The sequence below is a fragment of the Callorhinchus milii genome, unplaced genomic scaffold, assembly GCF_018977255.1.
Source record: "Callorhinchus milii isolate IMCB2004 unplaced genomic scaffold, IMCB_Cmil_1.0 Scaffold3, whole genome shotgun sequence".
Taxonomy (NCBI): Eukaryota; Metazoa; Chordata; class Chondrichthyes; order Chimaeriformes; family Callorhinchidae; genus Callorhinchus; species Callorhinchus milii.
In genome coordinates this window covers 10,812,387-10,836,693 of record NW_024704744.1, presented here as the reverse complement: position 1 = coordinate 10,836,693, position 24,307 = coordinate 10,812,387, and the positions used below count along the sequence as shown (strand labels likewise).

The 24,307-nt window shown below is 41.2% G+C and overlaps 1 protein-coding gene across 1 annotated transcript in view; it reads left to right on the top strand.

The window, feature by feature from the left end:
• The window catches only part of dlgap2a (discs, large (Drosophila) homolog-associated protein 2a), an 82,354-nt gene extending 66,663 nt beyond the window's left edge, over positions 1 to 15,691 (top strand). Inside the window, 5 exon segments of the mRNA XM_007894018.2 lie at positions 2,071 to 2,162; positions 4,089 to 4,504; positions 6,164 to 6,255; positions 7,812 to 7,964; positions 15,473 to 15,691. Coding sequence (XP_007892209.1) covers positions 2,071 to 2,162; positions 4,089 to 4,504; positions 6,164 to 6,255; positions 7,812 to 7,964; positions 15,473 to 15,691 — 972 coding nt within the window.
• Positions 15,692 to 24,307: the final 8,616 nt, after the last annotated feature.

The window sequence follows — 24,307 nt, the reverse complement described above, 5'->3', positions numbered from 1 at the left end:
TTTCAAGTCAGTAGGGCATCTCAAAGTGTTTCACCAAAATGACTGGGAGCCCAAGCTATAGGTGGGCACAGCTTAGGAGAGTAGGGAGTGACCGAAAGCGCAGTTGGTAAGATGGATCTTAAAATGAGCATTAAAGGTGTGGAGAGAGGGGATGTGCGATTCTGGGATCCAGTACAAATAGGTACAGGAGAGAAGTCTAATCTACAGATGAGGAACCAATCTCTTGGTTAGAAGGAAAACAAAAGAACATTTTTTAAAAATCTATATATATATACACAGACACAGACACATCAGCGATAAATAAAACATGGAAGGCACCTTCACTTTCATCATTTAAGAACTTTAAAGCTATTTGAAAGAGCAGCCTGTAAAGTAGCAAACACTGTAGAAGTGTGAAACGTTAGCTGAGCAATCCTCTTCACGAGGCCACTGGGAGATTCCATTCTCTGAAGCACGCATTTGACACGTCTAAAAGTTTATTATAAACCAGCTTCCCTTCCCATTTCCCCATCCCCTTGATCTAGCCGTTTATTCAGAAACAGTCCAAGAAAAAGACAGACCTTATATCCAGAAGCACAAAGTGCAAAAGCAAAGCATGGTAACAAACTGGGTTAAGCAAATTGGGTAGAGTTTTGTCTACAGTTTTGGGCACCCCTTTACAGGAAGAATATAAAAGCAACAGAAAGGATGCCTGTATAGTTTTACTAGGACAATATCAAAAAAAAGGGCTTGAGAGAAGAGAATTAAGTTAACACTGGTCTCACGAGAGCTGCGAAGATTTAAGAGTGACCTAATTGAGAATTTGAAGATTATGAAGGTTTACAGACAGAAGAAACAGCGATAGATTATTTCCACCGATCAGCAAATCAATAACTAGAGGGCACAAATTTAAGATGATCCCAAAAATAATTCAAGGGAAGGTTTGGGGGGAAAAAATCTTTTAAGGCAGAGGATGGCGAGGTTGTGGAATTCTCATCCGCAAACCAAGTTGAGACAGAATCTATAAAACTGCCTTGAAAAGGAATTGGATAGATTTTAGAGAAGGGAATCTCTCCCGGTGTCCTGGTCAACAATCCCCCAAATAATATTGGTCATTCACTTTGTGGCCATTTGTGGGACTTTGCCTTGCACAAATTGGCTGCCGCATGCATTCACGTAAAGTCACTGCATTTTATAGTATAAAGCGCTTTGGGACGTCCTCTTGAAGTGAAAGGCGCCATACCAAATGTAAGAATTACTACTATTAAATTCTTGAAGATGAGGAATATTGTAGCAAGCAAGCAGGAGAGCAGGATTACATAGTCTAATGCGGAGAGAAACATCAGGGCAGATTTGATGGGTCGAATAGCCAGTTTCTGAGCTGTACGCTGTCTATGATAGTTGCCTCAAATTAATTGAAATTAGTTCTCCCAGTTGACATTATGACAGGTATAAGTAAATGATTTATGGATTCTAAAATGCTGAAAAACATGCCATATTTTCTTTATTTTTCTGGTTGATTTGCCAGCAACTCAACCTTTTAATGAAAAAAAATGAATGTTGTGAAAACATCCTACCAAGTCAGTTCCAGGCACAATTCCCCCATGACTGGTTGGTACAGGGATTAGCATCCTGTGCACATCATGCTCGGAAATCCACCTCCCCTAGATAGACTCTGGAATGGTAACAGGGTGTGATGTGACACCACAGCACATGACAGATGGTGACGGTGTGATATTGAAGTGAGAAAATCTGATATCCAAGTTACGATAATAATACTTGCATTTGATATCATTGAGAGGCCTCAAAGTGCTTCACAGAATATATGGCAAATTGACTGTGTATTTTGCAGGTGAAATGTGGCAGCTAATTGCGCATAGCTGTGTCCCACAAACAGGCGTGAATTGAGTTGCCAAATTATTTTTATTATTTTATTTATCTTATTACGCCCGCCCCCCCCGCGGAAAGCAATCGACCAATGACAACAATTGAAGTAGTGCAATAAAACCCAATGTTATGTATGTATAAAGGCTGCTCGGTAAATATTTTCTGACTGACTATGTGTGTGTGTGTGTGTGCATTTGTGATCAGGTGGATGCCGTGGAGACAACAGACTCAGATACAGACAGCAAAGGCCTCCGGGAGTATCACTCAGTTGGAGTTCAGGTCGAAGATGAGAAACGGTAATTCAAGCGAGAAATGAATGCCCTCACAGAACAAACAAACAAACAGGCCTCAGTTAAACAAACGGCAGAGCAAACATCTGGCAACACTACCAGCTGTTTAGATTTGGAAAAGGAAAGGCAAATGAGAGCCAGTTAATTCCCACTCACACTTCATTGCAGTTCTAACAAGCCCATGGCAATCACACACGGATTTGGAATTAAGAACGTTACAGTCAGTACTTCTACTTGGACTCGTTTATGCCTGTGTGCCAAACTCAATTATACAAGCTGATAGTCAAAGCAAGTGCTGTGGGTCCTCTGAGCCATTGCTTAGATAAAGCGTGCTGGAAGAAAATAGAAATTATAGGGTCGCCAACTCTTAATTTGTAATATTTCCCTTTGCACATTTTCAAAAAAAATTTCTTGCATTTTTGAATAAAAAGTAAAACAAGGACTCCAAGCATAAAGGCAGAAATAAAAAATAATAACCTTTTGCGTTTGCAAATACAGCATCTTTCACATCAGGAGGATGTTTCAAAGCACTTTACAGGATTAGTGTGAAGTGGAGTAACTGTATTTTGTAAGTGAATTCAGCAACCAATTTCCCAGTCACAAAATGACCAATTTTATCTGGGGGATTTAAGGGTCATTATGAATAGTCAAATATTACTTTAAAAAAGTTTCCCTTTTGTTTGTTTAATACTTGTTAAATTCTTTAATATAAAAAAGGAATCTAAACACGAAAATACTAAGCGGTATCATTTGAGGATCTGACTGCGTTGTTGAGGAATACAAACTTCTGCTCAGATAACATTCAAAGCCACAGTTAACATTCTGTGGAATGGAATAAAACCAGGAAAGGATGGGTGGAAACCTAACCTTTAAATCACACAGCTTATCATTTCCTTGAACAATGGAACAGTTTCAACTGATAACATCAAAGCAATTGTCTCTCGATTTAAAAAAATGGAGAGCGAATCCATCCCTTTACTCATTGTATAGGAAATAATATAAAAGCAGGAAACCCAGAGGTCTGGAGGCATTCAAAACTACTAAACCCAACCCTTTGAATCTACGGCTTTCAGCTTTCAAACTGCAGCATTTTTAATCTTTCACAAAACCCAAGTGTGTGTGTGTCTGTATATATTACATACATATGCGTATCTGAAGATGGGCTTTTAAGATAAGATTAAAGAAAAGCAAGGACGTAAAGGACACAGTTTCATTCAAAGGATTGTATAATGTTGTACTCCATTTGCTGGTGCAGGCTTCAAGAGAAGCTTTAACAATAACCATAATAATAATAATAATCCTTGCATTTGATATAGCACTTTTCACGTCGGGAGGACGTCCCAAAGCACTTCACAGAACACACTGTAAAGTGAATTGACTGTATATTTGTGGGCGAACGCGGCAGCCAATTGTGCACAGCAATGTCCCACAAACAGTCGTGGATTGAAAATGACCAATTTTTTTTATTATTGCTTTTGATTTTGGAGGGATTATTATTAGGTGTGTGGAGTAAGGAAACTTGCCCAAGGTTTCTCCCTGACTGGAATTGAACTCAGGTCTCTTGCTTGCAAAGCAAGTGCTCTAACCACTGAGCTACAGGACTCCACGTGAATCAACTGGAGAATTCTAACCTCATTTTGCTTTTATTAATAATAGTAATACTTATATTTGATATAGCGCCTCATCACATCGTTGAGATGCCTCAAAGTGCTTCACAGAATTCAAAATAAAGAAAATTGACCGCATATTTTGTGTTCGAAACTAGGTGCAAAACACCAACCTGGTCATTAGCAAGGTTAGGAAAGCAGCTGAAAGCAGGATTTTCAGAATGAAAAGCGCATCGACTGAAACTCTCTCTCAGGACCTCACAGAAGAAAGTTCATTTCCTCTGCCCATTTATCTCGTAGCTTTATCAGTTCTTTCTGTTTCCAGGCGAGGGCGATTTAAACGTTCGAACAGCGTGACAGCGAGTGTTCAGGCTGACCTTGAACTGGAAGGTTTCCCCAGTCCTGTGGCCACCGAGGACAAGGGTCTTCAGTTTGGTAACTCATTCCAGCGGCATTCTGAGCCCAGCACCCCTACCCAATACACTGCACTTCGAACTGTGCGCACACAGGGTTTGCTGAGCTACAGAGAGGACTATAGAACACCCATCGACACATCTAACCTACCACCCCCTGATCCGTGGTTAGAATCGACCCATCAGCCTGTGGAAGCGGGACATATGTCTCCCTGTCGAAGGGACGGGCAGTGGTTCATGAAGCTGCTGCACGCGGAGACAAAGAGGATGGAAGGATGGTGCAAGCAGATGGAGAGGGAAGCGGAGGAGAACGATCTGTCTGAAGAAAGTAAGAGCGCCAAGATTTTAACAATGATAATCCGTGCATTTGATGTAGGCTCTTATTGTGTCATCAAGATGTCTCAACACACTTCACACGACATGCTGTAAAGTGGTGTGACTGTGTGCATTTTGTGTGCAAACGCAACAGCCAATTTGCGCACAAGAATGTCTTACAAACATCCGTGGAGTGAGTGACCAACTTAACTTTATGGGGATTGTTGGGCAGGGCACCAGGAGAAACTCCCTACTCTTTTTGAATAGTACCGTTGGATCTTTGATACTCATCTACACAGGAAGACTGTTATAACATCTCATCCAAAGGATGGCATCTCCAACAATGCAGCACAATTCGCACTGTACTGGAGTGTTAGCATAGACCAATAGGTTCCAAGTCCCGACATGGGGCTTGCACCGACAACCTTCCTGACTCAGTTGATGAGCGAAGTAGGCAAACACACAAATTCACCCAAAATAAGCATGAGAATAACGGATTTTTTAAAACAAATGCAAAAGAGTTTCGCCTCCATGTTCCACATGGCTTTCATGGCTAATATAATCTGATCACTGTGTAATTACAAAATCCATCCAGCTGTAAAAGACATATTGCTGGCAGAATTCTTTAGAAAGAGCTGCTGCAGTGGAAAGGAATTAATGGCCGTCGCAGTACATGCATATACACTTGTAGCCTCTTTCCATAAAACCCCCCTACCTTTTCCCTGCTATTTGCTTGACATGTGAAATTATGCACAAAAAAATTGAGAGCAGAATTTTAATTGTTATTGTAGTAATTCACCCATCACAGCCACTGCTAAATTGTTGCCCTTCGACTTTGTCAGGGCTTTGATTTAGCCGTGAACCGAATAATAATCATCCATAAAAGGGTAAGAATTTTGTTCAACAGCTCATCGGGGATAAAGTGCAGCTGTTCAGAAAAAAAGTCTTTGTTTTAACAGGGCTGCAACACAGATACATGTTGTTAAGTTCAATGAACCAACAAACGTTTAAAACCATTTCTTTACATTGATATATTTGCCAGTTAGATCCCCAGGATGAAAGATTGAAATTATGGGGTGTGTAATTGTTACATCTGGGTACATTTTGCTCCTTGTGATGAACCAGCAGCAATCTGGAGTGGAATATCTACAATGGGAAACCAAATCAAACATTTATCACTCATTTTCAATATAAATGTAAATTGTATTTTATATTGTACGGGTATTAATATTAAGCGCTCTGAGACACGATTCTGCCTGAGAGGTACTATATAAATGCAAGTTGTTGTTATATTATTGCTTTGGTCAATGTACAATACAATATCCATTTATATAGCACCTTTCACATCGGGAGGACGTCTTAAAGCTGGAGGGTGGGAGCTGAGTGGGTAGGTGTGGAGGAGGGGAAGATCACTACAAGTGTGGTCATAGAGGTAAGTTTAATATATTGCGTGATCAGATCATCAATCTACATACATCAATTTTTGAAGAAAACCATGGAATTAAGTTGATTATTTTTGAAAAGGGAACTAGATAACCAGATAAAAAGGAGTTTTATGATGATGCAGTGGTGAAGTCCCTCTGATCACCATCTCACCTTGCCTAAAAAAATGTTTACCTGAACAGTAAAAACATTTCAGTGAAGTGACAAATTGCTTTTCATTCCCACTTAGCTTTAGGGAAAATTCGGAGCGCTGTTGGAAGTGCCCAGCTTCTCATGTCCCAGAAATTCCAACAGTTTTACTGGCTCTGTCAACAGAATCTGGTAGGTGCCTTCTTGTTTCCTTTAGCTATGGCGCTTGCATTTCTCTGGACCATTGTGGGTTTTGTAAGTGAACTGGTGTGCCTGAAACTGTTTTTTAGTATCACTTCTATCTCACTTTACCATGAGTCTGGTCTGCACTTTGGTGGAAAGGCGGTTCAGTGTGTTTCTGTGTATTACACAGAGGGTAGTTAACAACTGGGTTACCAGGAAGGATGGTTGAGGTCAGGACAGTTATTTAAGAAATGTCTGAAATGGATCATAATGGATAAAGGATCATACAGTTAATAGTATTCTGGAAGAATTTCTTTCGTCTTTGAGTTTCTTGTGATTTCACTTTCCCTTTAGGTGATAGCAATTACACAGCAGAACTAAACATTACACAGCAGCTGCTTATTAAATACGCAGTTCAAAAATGCAATAAAAAAAATCCAATTATTTTCCAACAAATAACTTAAGGGACTTATGCTGCAATAATTCTCTGGTCACAAACAGTCAATATTTAGACTGCCTGGCTATATAGACTGCCAAGGGGACAAACTCTCTCTCTCCTCATACTAACTTTGGCACAAAGGTTAAAGGAGAAGTTTTCAGCCACCACTATCTTTCATTATTGATGGTGTTCTTCATGGCAGTCAATATCTCTTGAACAGATTTTTGGTTGATGTGATTCTCTATCCCAATGATAACCATCACATCATATTTCCTTCACGTCCCCCATTCTTTATAGAAAATATGCTTACATTTGATACAGCGCCTTTCACATTGGGAGGATGTCTTATAGGTCTTCACAGGAGATACTGTAAACTGCAATGATTGGGGATGTTGCAGTCAAATGCCAGAAGGATCTTGTCCTATGTATTTAAGAAATGATGAAGTTTATATTTTGGGAAATTCCTACGGTCAAATTTTCCCCGCATTGCACCACTGTGAAGTCAATGGGAGTTCTGTTTCATTTTTAACCACCCAGCAAAGGTTTGTGTGTGTGACACAGAGGGCCAATTATCTGCGGCTCGTATCATAAAAATTCTTTGAAATTATAACACAACAACAAAACGTTCACCATTATTTTCCTATAGTGTAGTTCCATCTCATTAACAGTATCCCTTGTGACATACATATGGACTGTGCTGTCTGCATACGTTAGCAAGAGGAAGATCAAAGTGATGGCATTTTGCTTCAGTTCTGCAGTGTATGAATGCCAATCATTCAATATTTCAGTCAAAAAATTCTTGAAATGTCATAGATAAAAAGACCATCTAAGCAAATATGCAACGGGAGGGGTAACATAACAGTGAACAAAGGCTGAGTTTTACAAATGATCAAACACTGAACATCTTTCCAGGGTCCAAAGGCTCAATTCTCTTGTACCAAATATCACTGTTCATGTACATGTGATTTGTGGAATTGGACATACCATTCGCATTTGCAATGGTACAAAGAGTTCATCCTCTTAAATAATTACCTATCGTAAGAAAGGTTATTTAGCAATTTGAGAGATTGACATGGAAATGTTTCTGCTGTGAACCGTTAAATGAGATGCTTTGGTACGTTGGTAGGATCCCAGTGCGATGCCAAGGCCAACCTCCCAGGACCTAGCAGGCTTTTGGGATCTCCTTCAACTTTCCATCGAGGACGTCAGCATGAAGTTTGACGAGCTGCACCAGCTGAAGGCAAATGACTGGAAACCTATTGATCCGCTTGAAAAGCAGGTAAAGTCCCATCACTTCATGAGCTAAAATGTAGCCAAAATAAGTCCATGGTCACTTTTTGCAGAAATACCAAGCGACATTGGAGTAGGTCACATTTGAGGTGCAGTATTCTTACTAAAATATGTTTCAGGATTCAGGCCAACACAGTAAGTGTTGCAAAAAGAGGCCATAGTCTTAAACTGGGGGCTAAACCTTTTAGAAGTGAAATAAGGTGGGGGGGGGAAGCAGATGTTGGTGGGAGTGTGAAATTCACTCCCCCAGAGAGAGACCTAGGGAGAGACCTGGGGGTGCAGGTGAATGAATCCTTGAAGGTGGCAGGACAGGTAGATAAGGCTGGAAAAAGGGCAAATGGGATTCTTGGCTTTATAAATAGGGGCATAGAGTACAAGAGTCAGGAGGTTATGATTAACCTATATAAAACACTGGTTAGGCCTCAGTTAGAATACTGCGCCCAGTTCTCGGCACCACACTATAGGAAGGATGTTAAGGCATTGGAAAGGGTGCAGAGGAGATTTACGAGGATGGTACCAGGAATGAGTGACCTTGATTATGAGGAAAGGCTGGAGAGGCCGGGATTATTCTCATTGGAGCTGAGAAGGTTACGAGGAGACCTAATAGAGATGTTCAAAATCATGAGGGGATTTGATAGGTTAGAAAGGGAAAAACTGTTTCCACTGGTGGGTGTGTCGGTGACTCGAGGTCACAGATTCAAAATAGTATCTAAAAGAAGCAGAGGGGAGGTGAGAAGACATTTTTTCACGCAGCGAGTTTTTCGAATCTGGAACGCATTGCCTGAAAGGGTGGTTGAGGCCGATTCGATAACTACTTTTAAAAACGCGGTGGATGGGTATTTGAGGAGCACGGGTTTGCAGGGTTATGGGGAAAGGGCTGGGAGTGGGATTGACATTAATTGTTCTATTCAAAGAGCCGGCACAGACTCGATGGGCCGATTGGCCTCTTTTTGTGCTGTACAACTCTATGATTCTATGATTCTATGAGAGGACAGTGGAGGCAGAGTCAACTGAAAAATTTAAAAGGCAAATAGATAAATATTTGATAGACATGGGTATCAAGGGATATGGAGAGAGAGAGGAGAAGTGGAATTAGGTCGCCATGATCTTGCAAAGTGGTGGAAGAGGTCATTCAGCTCAATGGGCTGAATGATCTCTTCCTGTCCCTATGTTCCTATAAAGCAACGAGTGAATGAGTGTGAACTGAGAGATAGAAGTAATTGTATTTTTTCATTGTAATCAAACTTCTCTCTACAAATTACATTCTCTTCTATACAAGTGCCTGAATACACCAACAAAACATAACATTGAAATGGTTTTCAGTTTGATAAATGATGTTCCCCAGGCATATTTGTTCCAAGATTATAACTTTGTACAACAAAGAAAGCAGCAACCAAAAACAACTTGATTTATGTAGCACCCTTCACACAGGGTGGTGTTGGAACACTAGCATATTTCTGTAACAAGCAGATATCAGATTTTCCCTGCACAATCCATAAAATAAATCCTGATATCCAAACTCCACACCCCTATCATCCCAGTCCTTGCCAGGCTCCACTGGCTCCCTGTGGCAGAAAGGATTGATTTCAAGGTTTTCACACTCACCTACAAATTACTTCATGTCCTAGCACCTCCCTGTCTTTATGACCACTCCACTATCCAGCCCCTTTGCTCAGCCATCTCCAGACTTCTGCACATCTCTCGCTCTACCATTAGTGGCTGCAGTTTCCAACACTATGCTCTGGACCTCTGGAACTTCCTGCCTCAGTCCCTCCACTTTATCCCTTCCTTGCCCATCTTTAAATGGTACCTGAAGACCTTCCTCTTTAACCACGTCTAAGGTCACCTCCCCTTTCTCCCCAGCTCGGCATCAAGCTCCGCTATTATTAAACGTGCCAAGACACCCATGTGAAGGGTGCTATATGAATGCAAGTTGTTGATGATGTTAAACCACGAGCACAAAATGTTAAGATAATCATCTAAAAAATTAAGGGGGAAGTTAGAAAAAAATTCTCTACACAAATTCAGAATTTTCCACCACAAACTATTGTTGTAGGTCCTTAGAATTCCAAAAGGCTTTAGACAAAGTGTCGCATGAGGGAATCCTTTACAAACTGATGCCAATGGATGTAAAGGGTAAGTAATAATAATAATAATCCTTCATTTGATATAGCGCATAATCAATTCTTCGAGACATCTCAAAGCGCTTCACAGAATATACTACAAAGTGAATTGATTGTGTATTTTGTGGGCGAAAGGCATGAATATGAATTAGCAACTGGTTAAAGGGAAGGAAGTAGAAGGTAGACATTTGGGGAACTCAGTCAAAACAACTGGAAATATTGAGTGGAGTATCTCAGGGTTCCTTGCTCAAACCCCTTCTGTAAATGTAATTGACTTGAATTCACAGACAAAAGTGGCTGTGAATTTGCAAGACTTGAACTGGCAAAAGTTCAAGGCAGATAAATGCAAGGCAATAATACGAAGTGAACATAATAGGCAGATGTTCTACATAAATCAGATAGAACTTGCCAAGGAGAAAGTTGAAAGAGGTCCAGTGGTGGTAGTTGACTCATTTGCTCACAGTGTCAATGCAGTGTGAGGCAACAATAAGCAAAACAAACAGGATGTTGGATTACAATCCCAAATTAGTTGAGATGAAATCCAAATCATGCTCACTCTGTACAGTGTTCAGTCAGGAAGCACCAAATATAGTGCTAATCATTGTGAGAAAGGAGCTTTGTAGGTTCTAGAGATAATGGAGAAGAGTAAGGTTGATTCTCAATGTTGGAGCAATGGTGAGTGAGGAACAAATAGACCAGCTCAGACAATTCAGCCTTCAAAAGAACTGTCTCATGGGATCTTATAAAAGGTATGTACACAGTTTTAATTTTGCATTATTTCTTGGCAATCCCATTAAAATTATCGTCAACCTAGGACTATTCTCCTTGGAGTGGAGAAGGTTAAGGGGAGATTTATAAAGTGTTCAAAATTATGAGGGGATTTGAAAAAGTGAACAGGGAGAAACTCTTTCCACTGGTGGGTGGGTTGGTAACCAGAGGACAATGATTTAAGATAGTTGTCAAAAGAACCAGAGGGGAGATGATGAGAATTGCTTTCACACATTGAGTTGGTCGGATCTGGAATGCATTGCCTGAAAGGGTGGAGGAAACAGTTTGATAACAACCTTCAAGAGAGAAGTGGATAGATATTTGGGGAGGACACATTTTAAAGGCTATGGGGAGAGCACAGGAAAGTGGGATTAATTTGGGCAGCTCTTTCAAAGAGCTGGCACGGGCACGATGGGCCAAATGGCCTCCTTCTGCGCTATATAATTCAATGATTCTAACTTACAGAAACTGCTCTCTGGAAGTTGATCACTGCAGCATTGCGCAAATTGCCAAAACCAAAAAATTGAAAGTAAACCCAGAAACAATGCTTTCAGATATGCCAGAGTTGTGAGAGCAACTTCAGGACGGCAGACATCAGAAAATCTTTCTTTACACAAAGAGTAACTAACAGCTATGATGGGTTACCAGAAAGGTTAGAAGCAGCCAGGATATTTAACAAGCTGTTTGATGTGGCATACATGAAGGAGTTAAGATTGCTATTTTGTAAGAAGGAGATCAAATTGGCCAAAGGGCCTTCTCTAACTGCACCTCTCTTGTGATCTGCAGCTGTCAATGTGTTGCTGCCTTCTAAAACCACTGCAGACAGTGTTAACATGTATGGTTTATTGTTCCTTTGTCAGTCATACCCTCCGTTTTTTCTGTTCCTGGTTTCTTTGTTTGCATTCCCCCCCCACCCTGAATTATTTTCTGTGTCTGCACTCCTCTTTCAATCCTCTCTTCTGTTTCCCCTTCTTTGCAATATCTGTGCTTTTCACAGGGTTCCTCTCCATCGCTGACTCTCATACACACGCACACATATAATTGCTGTTAGATTTCACAATCTGCTACTATTGTGGAATTGACCATTGCTCTCCCAGTTCTGTGATGCACGACATGAAGCCAAGAACTGTGCAGCCATTCAGAACTTGCCAGTTGTTGCAGCCTTTAGCCATTTGTTTCCCACATCTGTGGCATTTTGAAGATGTGGGTCTGTGTGGGTGAAAGAAAACATACAGGCGATAGATTCCACAAACTGTCTGTTCACACGTCTCTATATCGGTGGATATCTCCTTTCAGAATACCTTGGGTTACATGACAATTTTAAGTCCAGCATTCCTTTCAGTAATGACAACAACAACTTGCATTTATACAGCGCCCCTCACACAAGGTTTTGTCCCAGAGCTATTGATGGAATGCTTATCTGGTAAACATAGGTTGGGCCAGTCAGTCTTAAGGATGAAGTTCCCATCCTGTCAGCTACAATTCCATGAGGCTGTACATGTGGAGTCAGATCACAATTTCTGCCAGACTTTTCTTTCAGCCACACACGTTGCTGGCCCTGGTGCATTGCAGCTGTTAAACCCTCTCTGGCCAGGCTCGAGTGGCCTCTGGATAGCTCATAGCTGCTGACAAGCTGAAGGAGATGATATGGGTGATACCACTCTGCACATCTAGAGAAGCTCACTCGCAGTAAGGGCTTTCACCAGAGCCTGCTTGGCTGCATTTAACTTTGAAAATATCTAAACGTTGAATTTTCAGATACCGTGGGGAGATGCAAGGAATGGTGGTACATTGGGGTGGGGGGTGGGGCGGTGTTTGCTTATTAAATTCCAACATCCCTCCCCCATAAAAAACAATTATATGACATCTTGCACACTGGGAGTTTCTAATGAGTGTAAATCATACATATCAGGCTTGCATTTGACCACATCATCGAGATGTCTCAAAGAGCTTCCCAGGATTTTATTGTGAAGTGTAGTGATTGTATTTTTAGGCCAACACAGCAGCCGATTTGTCCCCAAAACAACCAAGTCTGTTTTTTTCCAAATTATCTTTTGGACAAATATTTTTTTCAGCTCTCAGTTTTAACATCACCAAAGAGAAGGCCCGTCAAGTTAACATCTCATCCTGGATGTTTTGTGTAAATGGATAGAGCTGTTCAGTGTCAACTGTGTCAATGTGTCACTGTGTCAAGCTATTGAATTTCAAGTCTAGAGAATTGTACCTGTTGAATGAATGTTGTCCCCTTTATAATCACTAACTGCTGCTGTCCCAATACTACACTGCTTCCTTTAGCCAGGACGGGTTGGACAGTGGGGGCCATCAACGTCTCCATGGCCACCATCAGCGCTGCTCTGCGAATGGCCGACTGGAGGTGCAGTTCTTCATGACGGGACGGGTCCCGACAGTTTTTCCTCAGCCCCTCCCCCAAGATGGAGTGCTTCGCTGCTCCACGTAGCGGCCTGGCAGAGAGCTGGGCAAAATCTCTCATTATGGGTGAGTGAGTTTGAATGTCGCTTCAAGGCTGGGATTCAAACTTGTGACCCTATGGGTTGGAAGTTCAGTGCTCCCTCTGACCACCTTGAACATATATTATTTTTTCTTTTGTAAATGCATGCGTGCCACTGCATTTTAATCTTTGTGAATACTGATAGATGTTAAATAGGCCGGGTTCCACTCACACAAGCAGCTTTGAGTGCAGATGCAGACAGATGTGCTGTTATCACCTGCCTCAAGCTGTTGAAATTCGACTGAAAGATTACCATTGCACCCGCACATACCTCTCTGCTACAGACCAATAATGTACAATATGAGGCCCTTTTACATAATATTCTTATTTTAGTTGCAATATAAATTTGCTGTCTCGCTAAGGGTACTTTAGACACTCTTAGATCATTTTAAATTGATTTTTACTGCGTACATATCCAAAATGTACAAATTCAAGTGTAAAAATCACTGACATACCAAATGTTACAACGTATCATGGCAGGTGGTAGTTTTGAGGATTGTAATTCTGGATTTCACTGCTTTCTTGTGACAGTTCAAATTATTAAACCTTTACAGCTCGACATATTTCTTGGAATAAGCCTATATTATAGCCATCAACTGAACATTCCTGGTAAACCTAATAAGTTATGTTCACCGAACCACACAGATCAGGGCTTAAACCAGTGCTAAATGCATAGAGTCTGGGATGGAAGTAATAATAGTGATAATAATAATGGTGGGGGGNTGGGGGAGGTAGAGAAGTATGACTCGTGATCCACACGTAAAGAAAATGTTCGCTAAATTAAAAGAAAGCACCGATATAGAATCTTCCTTAGCCGCTAGGTGAAACTATTCTCCTGAATAATAGGGAGGAGAGAATGGGGTGGGAAGAGACACAGCGAGAGAGCAATGGGGACGGGGACTTGTATCAACTATTAAGGACACATTTTCCCTGCATTATTTGTTCATGCATCAGTGCTAAGCATTGTATACCAAGTCCCTTTCTTCACCCCCACCCCCCCACCACCACCCATTCCTAATATTTGGACAAAAAAATTCAACCAGTTTTACCCTCATTCCAACTCTTTCTCTTCCCCCTCCCGCCTACTTCAGTGAGAGAGTAGTAAACTTATGGAACATGCTCCCTAGGGAGACAGTGGAAGTAGAAAATGTCATTTGTTTCAAGAACAAATTAGATAGATTTCAGCTGGAAAATAATATCCCTGCATACAATGTATAGTTTGGGACACGACATGTCAAGCGACTGCCAGGATGCTGGAGGGCGAACTAGATGGACTGTGGTCTTCTTTCCCCGAACAAATTCTTATGTTCTTATAGGTTGATTCCATAGGTACCAGTCAGTCCTTTATTGAGCTTGACCAAGTCACTGTTCTTCACGGGAGCAGCTAGACAGGGAATACCAGCAAGCTCCAGATCAACCATTAGGGGATTGGAATCAATCCAAAGCCTATTTTCAACTAATGTGCTCCAACACTCAATATTCAAGCGGGACGTGTGGGAAAAAACAGAAGAGAGGAAGTGTTTGTCACTAGATAGTGAACCCTGGCTGACTATCCCTCCCACCCATCCCCCGACACAATTCTACACCATCTTAAATTAGGACAACATGTTTTTGCAGACTAAGACTGGGTAGAATTTCAGATCTCCGATCTATTGTGCTCAGTTCTAACCATCATTAAATCTTATATACAAATGGCAAAGGCTCCTGACATCAGGTGAATCTGTTCATTGGCAGCCCTACATTTGCACCTGAAACCTGAGGTTAAGGTTCAGGTTATAATCCGTTCGAAAGGCAGTGCTTCACAGAACCACCCCCTCCCAACTCCCAACCCTCTCCTTGGCTGTTACTAATATAGATGCCTTGGGACCACAGAGATCAGTCATGACCTTATAGAATGGCAGAGCAGGCTCGAGGGGCTGAATGGCCTACTCCTGTTCCTATGTTCCCACCATAACTCTTTTGGTGACAATATCAAGAAACAATGGTTCCTTGTCTGAAAAGTGTTAGTTGGAACTGATGCACTGATTGATTAAAAAAAAGGCTGTTATTTTAGTTCTGTCTAGTCAGTATTAATGTAATTATTTCGTGTTTACTTAGGAGGAAAAGAAGGTTCCACCTCCAGTACCAAAGAAGCCACCCAAAGGGAAAATCCCTATCATGCGGGAGAAGTCTCTGGAGCTTCCTGACAGGCAGCGGCAGGAGGCCCGAAAGCGGCTGATGGCTGCCAAGCGAGCGGCCTCCTTCCGGCAAAACTCGGCCACGGAGCGCGCAGACAGCATCGAGATTTACATCCCAGAGGCACAGACCAGGCTTTAAAGACAGAAAAAGTCGCCAGCAAAATCTCTCTTTCTTTCTGTTTTACCATTGGCTCTTAATATTTGTCATGTACATTTCACACCATGAAGCCTGGTGGAATTAGTGATGGGAGGGTGTGGGTGGGTGGGAGGGGGGGGGTGGGTGTTTCCATGGTAATTCTTGTCTCAGCCTCCGCTGTGTTCGCTCTTGCTGTTGTGTTCATTGTGCCATTACCCCAGTGGAATGATTCTGATTCTCTGAGTTTTTGGAGCTCGTTGCAGGAATTACCATTTCTCTGTTAAGAGGCATCAGTCTTAACCCAGCGACTGTGATGAAGCAGGTATGCTGAATATTCCACTGATTCATTAAGCGCACAGGAGCCTATTAAGGAGCGCAAGACCTCCAGAGAAGGAAGCTCACAATTTTTCAAAGCTAATTCAACTGTGCTGTTTTCTATCAGTTGCTCACTTGCCCGGTGAGTTTGACAGACAGCTCTGAGGAGAGAGAGAGAGAGAGAGAGAGAGAGAAAAATCCAGGCTCATCAGAGTCTAGCAGAGAGAGAGGACCACACAGAACAGGACAGTGTTGTGGTTTGAAGACAATATTAAAATCCAGGACGAATGAATTATGTGCCAACACCATTTCTCATTTTTTTTTAAAGTAAACCCCATGAAGTGAACCACCGACACCCAACTCCTAGTAGGGAAGCAAGAAAATAGAAGCTGGGCTAAAGTGACTAGCTGAGCTGTTTTCCACTCAGATGCTTTCAGGGACAGAGGTCCAGAACAGTTTGGTGGAGGTGTGGGTGACATGGCTTAATAACTCCCTCTCTCTCTCGCTCAAATGACTTTTACGTTTTGTGATCTACGAACTTATTGGAACACAAATAACTTCCAGTTTCACGCTGGTATGACCCGGCCCTGATGCCCTTCAGTTTCCAAAGTATTTGCCAAATCGACGGAAGGCTTGAAAGAGAGAGAAAAAAAATTGCAATGGGTACAAATAATTTTCTTCTCTCTACCTTCTTTAGTCAGGAGTTAGTTGGAAGAGCCTTGAAAGGAATCTCGCAGCAAATCGATATGTACTGTTTGAGTCAAGGGAGAGAAAACAAAAGTGCTCACCTTTCCAAGTGATGGAAAAAACGTGCAATAGTGACCAGCCTCACTTAAAAATGTGCAATTTCAAATCGTGCCAACGCCAATGAAGGAGACCTGAAGGAGAGATGGAATGTGACTTCCCCGTGAATGCTTGCCTTACAATAGCCAGATTCTTGGTAGTTAGATATTTCAACACAAGGAAATTCAGAAATAACCTTCTGGTAGTAACCACTTCAAATATTCCCTTCATTTCGAATTTATTATGCTTTTTAAAAAAAAAAACTTTTAATATATATCTATATAAATATATATATATATGCAGTGACTAGCGTTAATCTTTTGAACTGGCATGCTGTTTTCATTTTCTTCACTTAAGGGAAAAATGTAATGGATTATGCTAGCTACAAACATTTATAAATTATACATGCTACGGTAATTCTGTTTTTATTGGTTTGTTTATTTTATTTGTTGGTTTATTTATTTACGCGAGGGTAGCCTTTAAAACTTTTGTGTGTGGTCAGTCTACCTGTTCTTGGAAAGTGTCCATCACAATAATGCAACCAGCAGAGAGGATGCTTGAATGTGATTGCTAAGATTTCAGTTCACTGACATTTCGATGACCATGTGCAGGGGTTGTTTTAACCTCAAGGTATTTTTGCTTTCATTCTTCTCGAAAAATAATAATAATAATAATAATTCCTTGGTTATTGTGAAAAGAAAAGAAAGACCGTTAATTCAGTGATGTTTGTGGAAGCATTGAACTCGTAGTTCAAAACAAAAAAACCCTTTTCAAAATGCAACTCAGAAAAATAGCACCCTCTACAGTAGAAAAGCCCACAAAACCACAAAACACACTCCCACCTCATGTTTGATTCATTATTGTACCAAACAGCCTTAAACTAAATTTGGAAACAAACGCGGATGAATGTACAGCCCCTAAAATTTGCAAAAAACAAAGAGATACGTTAACCTAGGATACGTTATTTATCATAAATAAGGCCTTGGATTATGATGAGAGCTTTACAATGTGAAATTTAATTTATTTTAGTTAAACTATATAAAGAGATAGTCAAAAATATATAAAGAGGTAGTCTGAGAAATGTTTAAAAAAATATATATATACTCATTGTTCTCTAAAGCTAATATCCAGAACTGTTCTCTCTCACTAGGTTCGTTAAGACTTTAAAAAAAGTTAAAGCAGTATTTTTTTCTAAAGAAAACCTAGAGGTTATTTTTGATGTATCCACAAGAGTGGGATGGTGGGAGCTGGCCTGCTTTTGGGCATATTATTTGGCTTGCCTGTATGTTATTGTTGAAAGTGCACTAAACTAGTTTTCAGCTGGTTAGTGCTGAACTCTCATTATCCCTGCTTCCTTACACAACATGCAGACATCATTCTATAATTATAAACGAGATTCATCAGCAATTACTGATTTATTACTGACTTTTCCAAACAGATGTCACTGTGTTCTTTCTGCTATTCAGTACATATTAAGAAATAAATTTCACACACGCCGATTAAAGCATTCATCTTCAAGGATTTTGACTTTTTGTACAAACTGATTTAGTCAATAGATAAAATATAGAGCAAAACATATCAATTTACAAAACTATCTTGATAGTAGCCTTGATGCTTTTATTATGAACACCCGTAAATATTAATCCATATAGAATCCTGCATAAAAGTATTGGCTTTGTTCCTGTTGATTTTAAGAAACAAAATTGTGGGTGAATTCCTACATGTCTAAGTGCAATATACCATATGTATCATCGGTGGTAAAGATATCAGGTCAAGTGAACAAAAGGCATTTTTTAAAAAGTAAGATTACAGTGCTCTCTTAGGTAAAATACATAGCAATGCTCTTTTATACATCTACACTTTTCATTACAGACAAGGTTCATATTTGACAGCAGTAAAGTAATACAAACTAGTCCATGTTAGATACTACAAAGCTTTAACTGTGCATTTAATACAGCAGCTTTGCTCCCATTTAATGGACAACCCATGCCATCATTTAAACCAAACGGGCTTATCAACAGGACACAATATTGACTGATAAACGTGTTTTCTTTGGGGTCGGGAGTGGGGGGGAAGGTGGAGTTTCTAACTAATAAACCACGTCTCTCAGATGAGCAAATATCAGTTTTCAGTTATGTCTAACAGAAAGGACACATATCTCCCCGTAAATGTGCAAATTGTGCCAAAATGGTAGGCCTGCATTGTCTCACAAGGAAGCTAAGGAATAGAGATTTCCTATGTATCCTGGCACACACACAATTTAGTTGAAAATACTGCAAATTATAACAAAGGATCGCATCAGTGAAAAAGCAGAGTGGAGTGCCAAATGTAATTTCTTTGCATAGAACAGCTCTTAAAGAAAAAAAGCCGTAACTTTAACACACAATTCTCTTTTTTGCCTTTCATGTTTCTTTTGATAAGCACTAATTATTAGCATGCGAGATCTAGGTATTAATATTGAATGTACAGTAAGCTATTCTGTTGCTGAAAGTGATTTCTTGGTACTTGCTAATGCCTTCCTTACCAGTTGGTTAGTAATTCAGTTTGGATTTATTTTTATTTGTTTTGGGGAGTGGGGGGGGGGCGGGGGGTGCGTGAAAATGTTTGGCCTCATTTGATTTGCACTATTCTTCAGTTCATGACAAAACACTCTCATTTTCTAGCAGACGATCATGAGATGTGCTTTTAGTATGTTGTTCCATTACTCTCTCTTTGGAGAGAGATGCCTCTTTCACACACGTTGTGCATTACTGACGCCTATCATCAGTTGTAAATACTACTTTGATTAAAAACTTTTTTTGGATGGGGAGGGGGGGAAAGGGGAGGGAGGGGTGGGGGAACGACTGATGTTTTTGTCCACTGAGTAGCCTGTTGGCCAGTGACAGAACTGAACCCTGAAGTGGACTGAATATGCTTCTGATTGTACAGAAGGATCACTGCCCTCCTTTATGTATGTTTATTTCTCATTTATGGAAGAAACGATATCTCGAGACATTACTTACTCTGTAAAGGAAACTTTAAAAAAAAGAGAAAAACACAGTTTAAATGTCCAGTCGTGGCATAATATTTCCTTCCAGTGAAATCAGAGCTGAATGTTTGATAAACTTATGAGTTGTTTCAAAATGATTGCTATGTGTGTTCATTATTGTTAGATTTTTTTTTACAAATCTGGAATTTTCACATTGCTTGATATTCACTCTGATGCAACATTGAAGCGCATTATTGACGATCGACCACTTTGGTAATAATTGAAATACCATTCAAATGAAAGTACGACCAAGTTAAGTCAAGTCTCTTTTGTAAAATGAATGGTGAAACAAGCTCGAGGGGCTGAATGGCCGATACCTGTTCCTGTGTGGTAGAAATACTGACCGAAGGCTAAACAACTGATGGTGGGATGGAGGGGGTACTTTTTAATGAAGCGTGCACACATTCAGCCAGCAAGACACATTTTATACATTGCTACTGGAGGTTTCTTTGTGTTTAATGGTTGTATTTAAATATATATTCATACATATGCACAAGCCTTTCATTTTGTTAATGAGGTTTGCTGCTGCGATCCAGCCAGAAGGAAAAACAAGCGGTTCAGTGATTCATATTGACTTCGCTGATCAAAGTGGTTTCAGAGAAAGCCAGAGGGGAAGGGAAAAAAAACACCCAAAACACAAATTATTGTGATTTTCCTTTCCATCAGATCATGAGCAGAGGAACAATTGATCCTCTGGTTCAAACATCATTGACCAGGAATATGTGACAATCTTATGACTCTTTGAAAAGAGAATTTTTTTCTCCTTTGGTGCCTCAGCCAAAACATTCACCTCAGTTTGCGTCTGATTACCTACAAAAAGCATTATTCACTATTATTATTATGGAAATTACTGTAACGCTCTTGGGAGTTGTTGATGTCAGGCCCCAGAGAAGGCAACTACTCTCATTTGTTATCTTTCTTAAAAAAAAAGGCATTTAATTCATCCATTTATCTTTTTGAGTCGACACACAGGACCCACTGAAATCCAAGGTGTTAGCCTGACTCAACAACAACAAAATTACATTTGTAAAGCGCCTTTCACGTCGGGAGGACGTCCCAAGGTGCTAGACAGTCAGTGTTTCGGACCCGAGCTGGGGTTGGGATTGGGGAGAGTAGGAGGGGGAAGCAGGGTGATCAAAAGCACGGTCGAAGAGGAGGGTCTTGAGATGGGTCTTGAAGGTGGCAAGGGAGTGGGCGATGCGGAGGGACTGCGGGATGGAGTTCCTGAGCGTGGGGACAGAGTGGCAGTGGGGGCAGAGTGACCCACCGTTGGTATCACTCCCACCTCATAGTCAGGTTGTGGGTGCGAGCCATTCTAGGCTATATTCTAGGCTGACTCTCCAATGCAATGCAGGGGGAGCACTGCACTGTTGGAGGTGCTGTCCTTTGGATGAGACATTCAAGTGAGGACCAGTCTGCCTGTCCAGGTGGATGTTAAAAATCCCATGGCATGACTTGAAAAGAGAAAAGAGTTTCTCCTGGTATCCTGGCCAATAATCCTTCAATTAAATTGGTTGTTCACTTCATGGCTCTTTGTGAAGCATTCCAGTGCATGAATTGGCTACCACGTTTCTTTACAAAATACACAGTCACTGTATTTTACAACAACAACAAAATTACATATATAGAGCACCTTTCACGTCGGGAGGACGTCCCAAAGCGCTGAACGGTCAGGTATCGGGGCCCAAGCATGAGGGAGGGTGGTGTAGGGGTGAGGGAAGGCAGAGAGGTGGGAGGGAGACCAAAGGCACGGTCGAAGAGAAGGGTCTTGAGATTGGCCTGGGAGGAGGCAAGGGAGGAAGCGAGGCGAAGGGACAGTGAGATGGAGTTCCAGAGTGTGGGTCAGAGAGGCTGAAAGCCCGGCCACCAATGGTAGGGTAGGTCGGGCGGGAGACATGGAGCAGGCTGGAGCCCAATGAATGGAGGGAGCGGACAGGATGGTAGGCATATCATGTGAAGCACTTCAGACGTCCTCCCAACCGGGATTCTGTTGAACCTCCCACGACTTCGCTTCAACTTCGCCACTGTTAAGGGCTCCGAGATGATACCCTGAGTGAAGGGTGCTATTGAACCAAGTTTGACTTCAGTGATTTCCTCTCCTCCCCATCACACACCGCCACCCCCCCCCCCGAATCACAGTTACAGTCACAGGCGATATATGTTGACTTAAATCATCACTATATTTGAAATATTCAGACACCAAGATAATCAAGCACACAGAGACAGGATGCTCCATTTTAGAAAGCTTTATATAGCAATGAGCATGATATAGAAAGTTACAATCCACAGAAGAGAATTAATAGTTACAGGAGTTTCTTCTACAACAACAACTTGCATTTATATAGCCCCCTCATGCAGGGTAGCGTTCTAGAGTGTTTAACAGTGGTGGAGTATGATGCTGAGCCAGGGGAGGGAGAGGTGACCGTAGGCACTGCCAAAGAGGAAGAGCTTCAGGGGTGACCTGAAGATGGGGAAGGCAGAGGCAAGACAGAGGGTTAAGGGAAGAATGCTCCAGAGTTTCGGGGTGTAGTAGCTGAAAGCTTTCTCTTTGTCTTTAATAATAATAATAATAATAATCCTTGCATTTGATACAGCGCCTTTCACGTCGGGAGGACGTCCCAAAGCGCTTCACAGAATATACCGCAAAGTGAATCGACTGTATATTTGTGGGCGAACGCGGCAGCCAATTGCGCACAGCAATGTCCCACAAACAGTCGTAGATTGAAAATGACCAATTTATTATTCTTTTTGGTTTTGGAGGGATTATTATTAGGCTCTGTGTGGAGTAAGGAAACTTGCCCAAGGTTTCGCCCTCTGCCTGGAATTGAACTCAGGTCTCTCGCTTGCAAAGCGAGTGCTCTAACCACTGAGCAACAGGACTCCATGCCTGTAGTAACCAAGTAAGGAAAGGAAAATGTCACAACATTATCAATACAATCCATTTACAAGTATCAGGCAGATCAAAGACATTAGATAAGGCAGACACTATTCATTCCCAACAAGGTTACAAAAGTTACAATCATTAACACAATTTCACTTAAAGATATAATACTACAAATGTTCAATATTTTCCATTACAGGCAAAATACACAATAATACAACAGTATACTAATCTACCAAGCAATAATTCACTAAACCACAGCATTAAAGTATTTATAAGTACTGTAAACGTTTTATGCTGCCAACAATTATCAGTTGTATATATCGTTCATTCTATATATAGGGAGCAACTTGCTAAAAATGCTTTATATTGGAGTAAAATTTGCAGTGATCCTTCAACATGTTCCTATTGTTAATTCATCCTTTTATGTTGTTAATGAGCTTTGCATGCTATGATCTAGCCAGAGGGAGAAATTAATGCTTCAGTGATTGATATTGGCAGTGTTCATCAAAGTGGTTTAGCAGAAAGCCAGACTGAAATGCTGAATTTTTAATTTATTTAAATTAAATACATTCAGGAATGAACATTAGTAGAGGAATCCAAAAGTTCACTCCTTATATGGAGATACAACTTGCATTCTCACAACAACAAATTACATTTGTATACCGCCTTTCAAGTGAGGAGGACGTCACAAGGCGCTGGACAGTCAGGGATCTGCAACCAAGCTGATGGTTGGGATCAGGAGGGGTGGAGGGTAAGGTGGGTAGGCGTAGAAGGGTGGCTGAAGGCACGGTTGAAGAAGAGGGTCTTGAGACGGGTCTTGAAGGAAGCAAGGGAGGGGACAGGTGGTGGGATTGTGGGATGGACTTCCAGAGGGTGGGGGCAGAGAGGTTGAAGGCCTGCCCACCCATGTTGGGGGCGGGCAAGGCAGGGATATGAAGTAAGCTGGAGCCCGCTGAGTGGAGGGAGCGGACAGGTTGGTAGGGGGTTAAGAGGTCACAGAAATAATAATAATAATCCTTGCATTTGATAAAGCGCCTTATCACGTCTTCGAGATGTCTCAAAGCGCTTTACAGAAGATAGTGTCAAGTGAATTGACTGTATGTTTTGGTCGAAAGGCACAAATGTAAATTAGCAACTGGTTAAAGTGAATGAAACAGAAGGTAGATATTTGGGGAACTCGGTCAAAACAGCTGGAAATATTAAGTGGAGTACCTCAGGGTCTTTCTTCAAACCCCTTCTGTAAATGTAATTGACTTTAATTTCACAGACTCAGATTAAAATTGACTAAAATTTTAAGACTAAAATTGCTGATAACATCAAGCTAAGGGATACTATGGAATCATAGTAGCCACTATGCCCTGAGGCTCTGGAACGCCCTTCCTCACAACCTTTGCCTCGTCCCCTCTTTTCCTATTTTCAGGTCTCGGCTGAAGACCTTTCTTTTCGATCGCACCTTTGGTCACCTTCCTCCCCCTCCCCTTGGCTCGGCCCTGGGATCCGTTACTGTGAAGCGCTCTGAGACGCCGTCCGGGGTGGAGGGCGCTATATAGATCCAAGTTGTTGTTGTTGTTATTATGAATCAGAAAAGGCAGCCAATTGCAACAGCAGT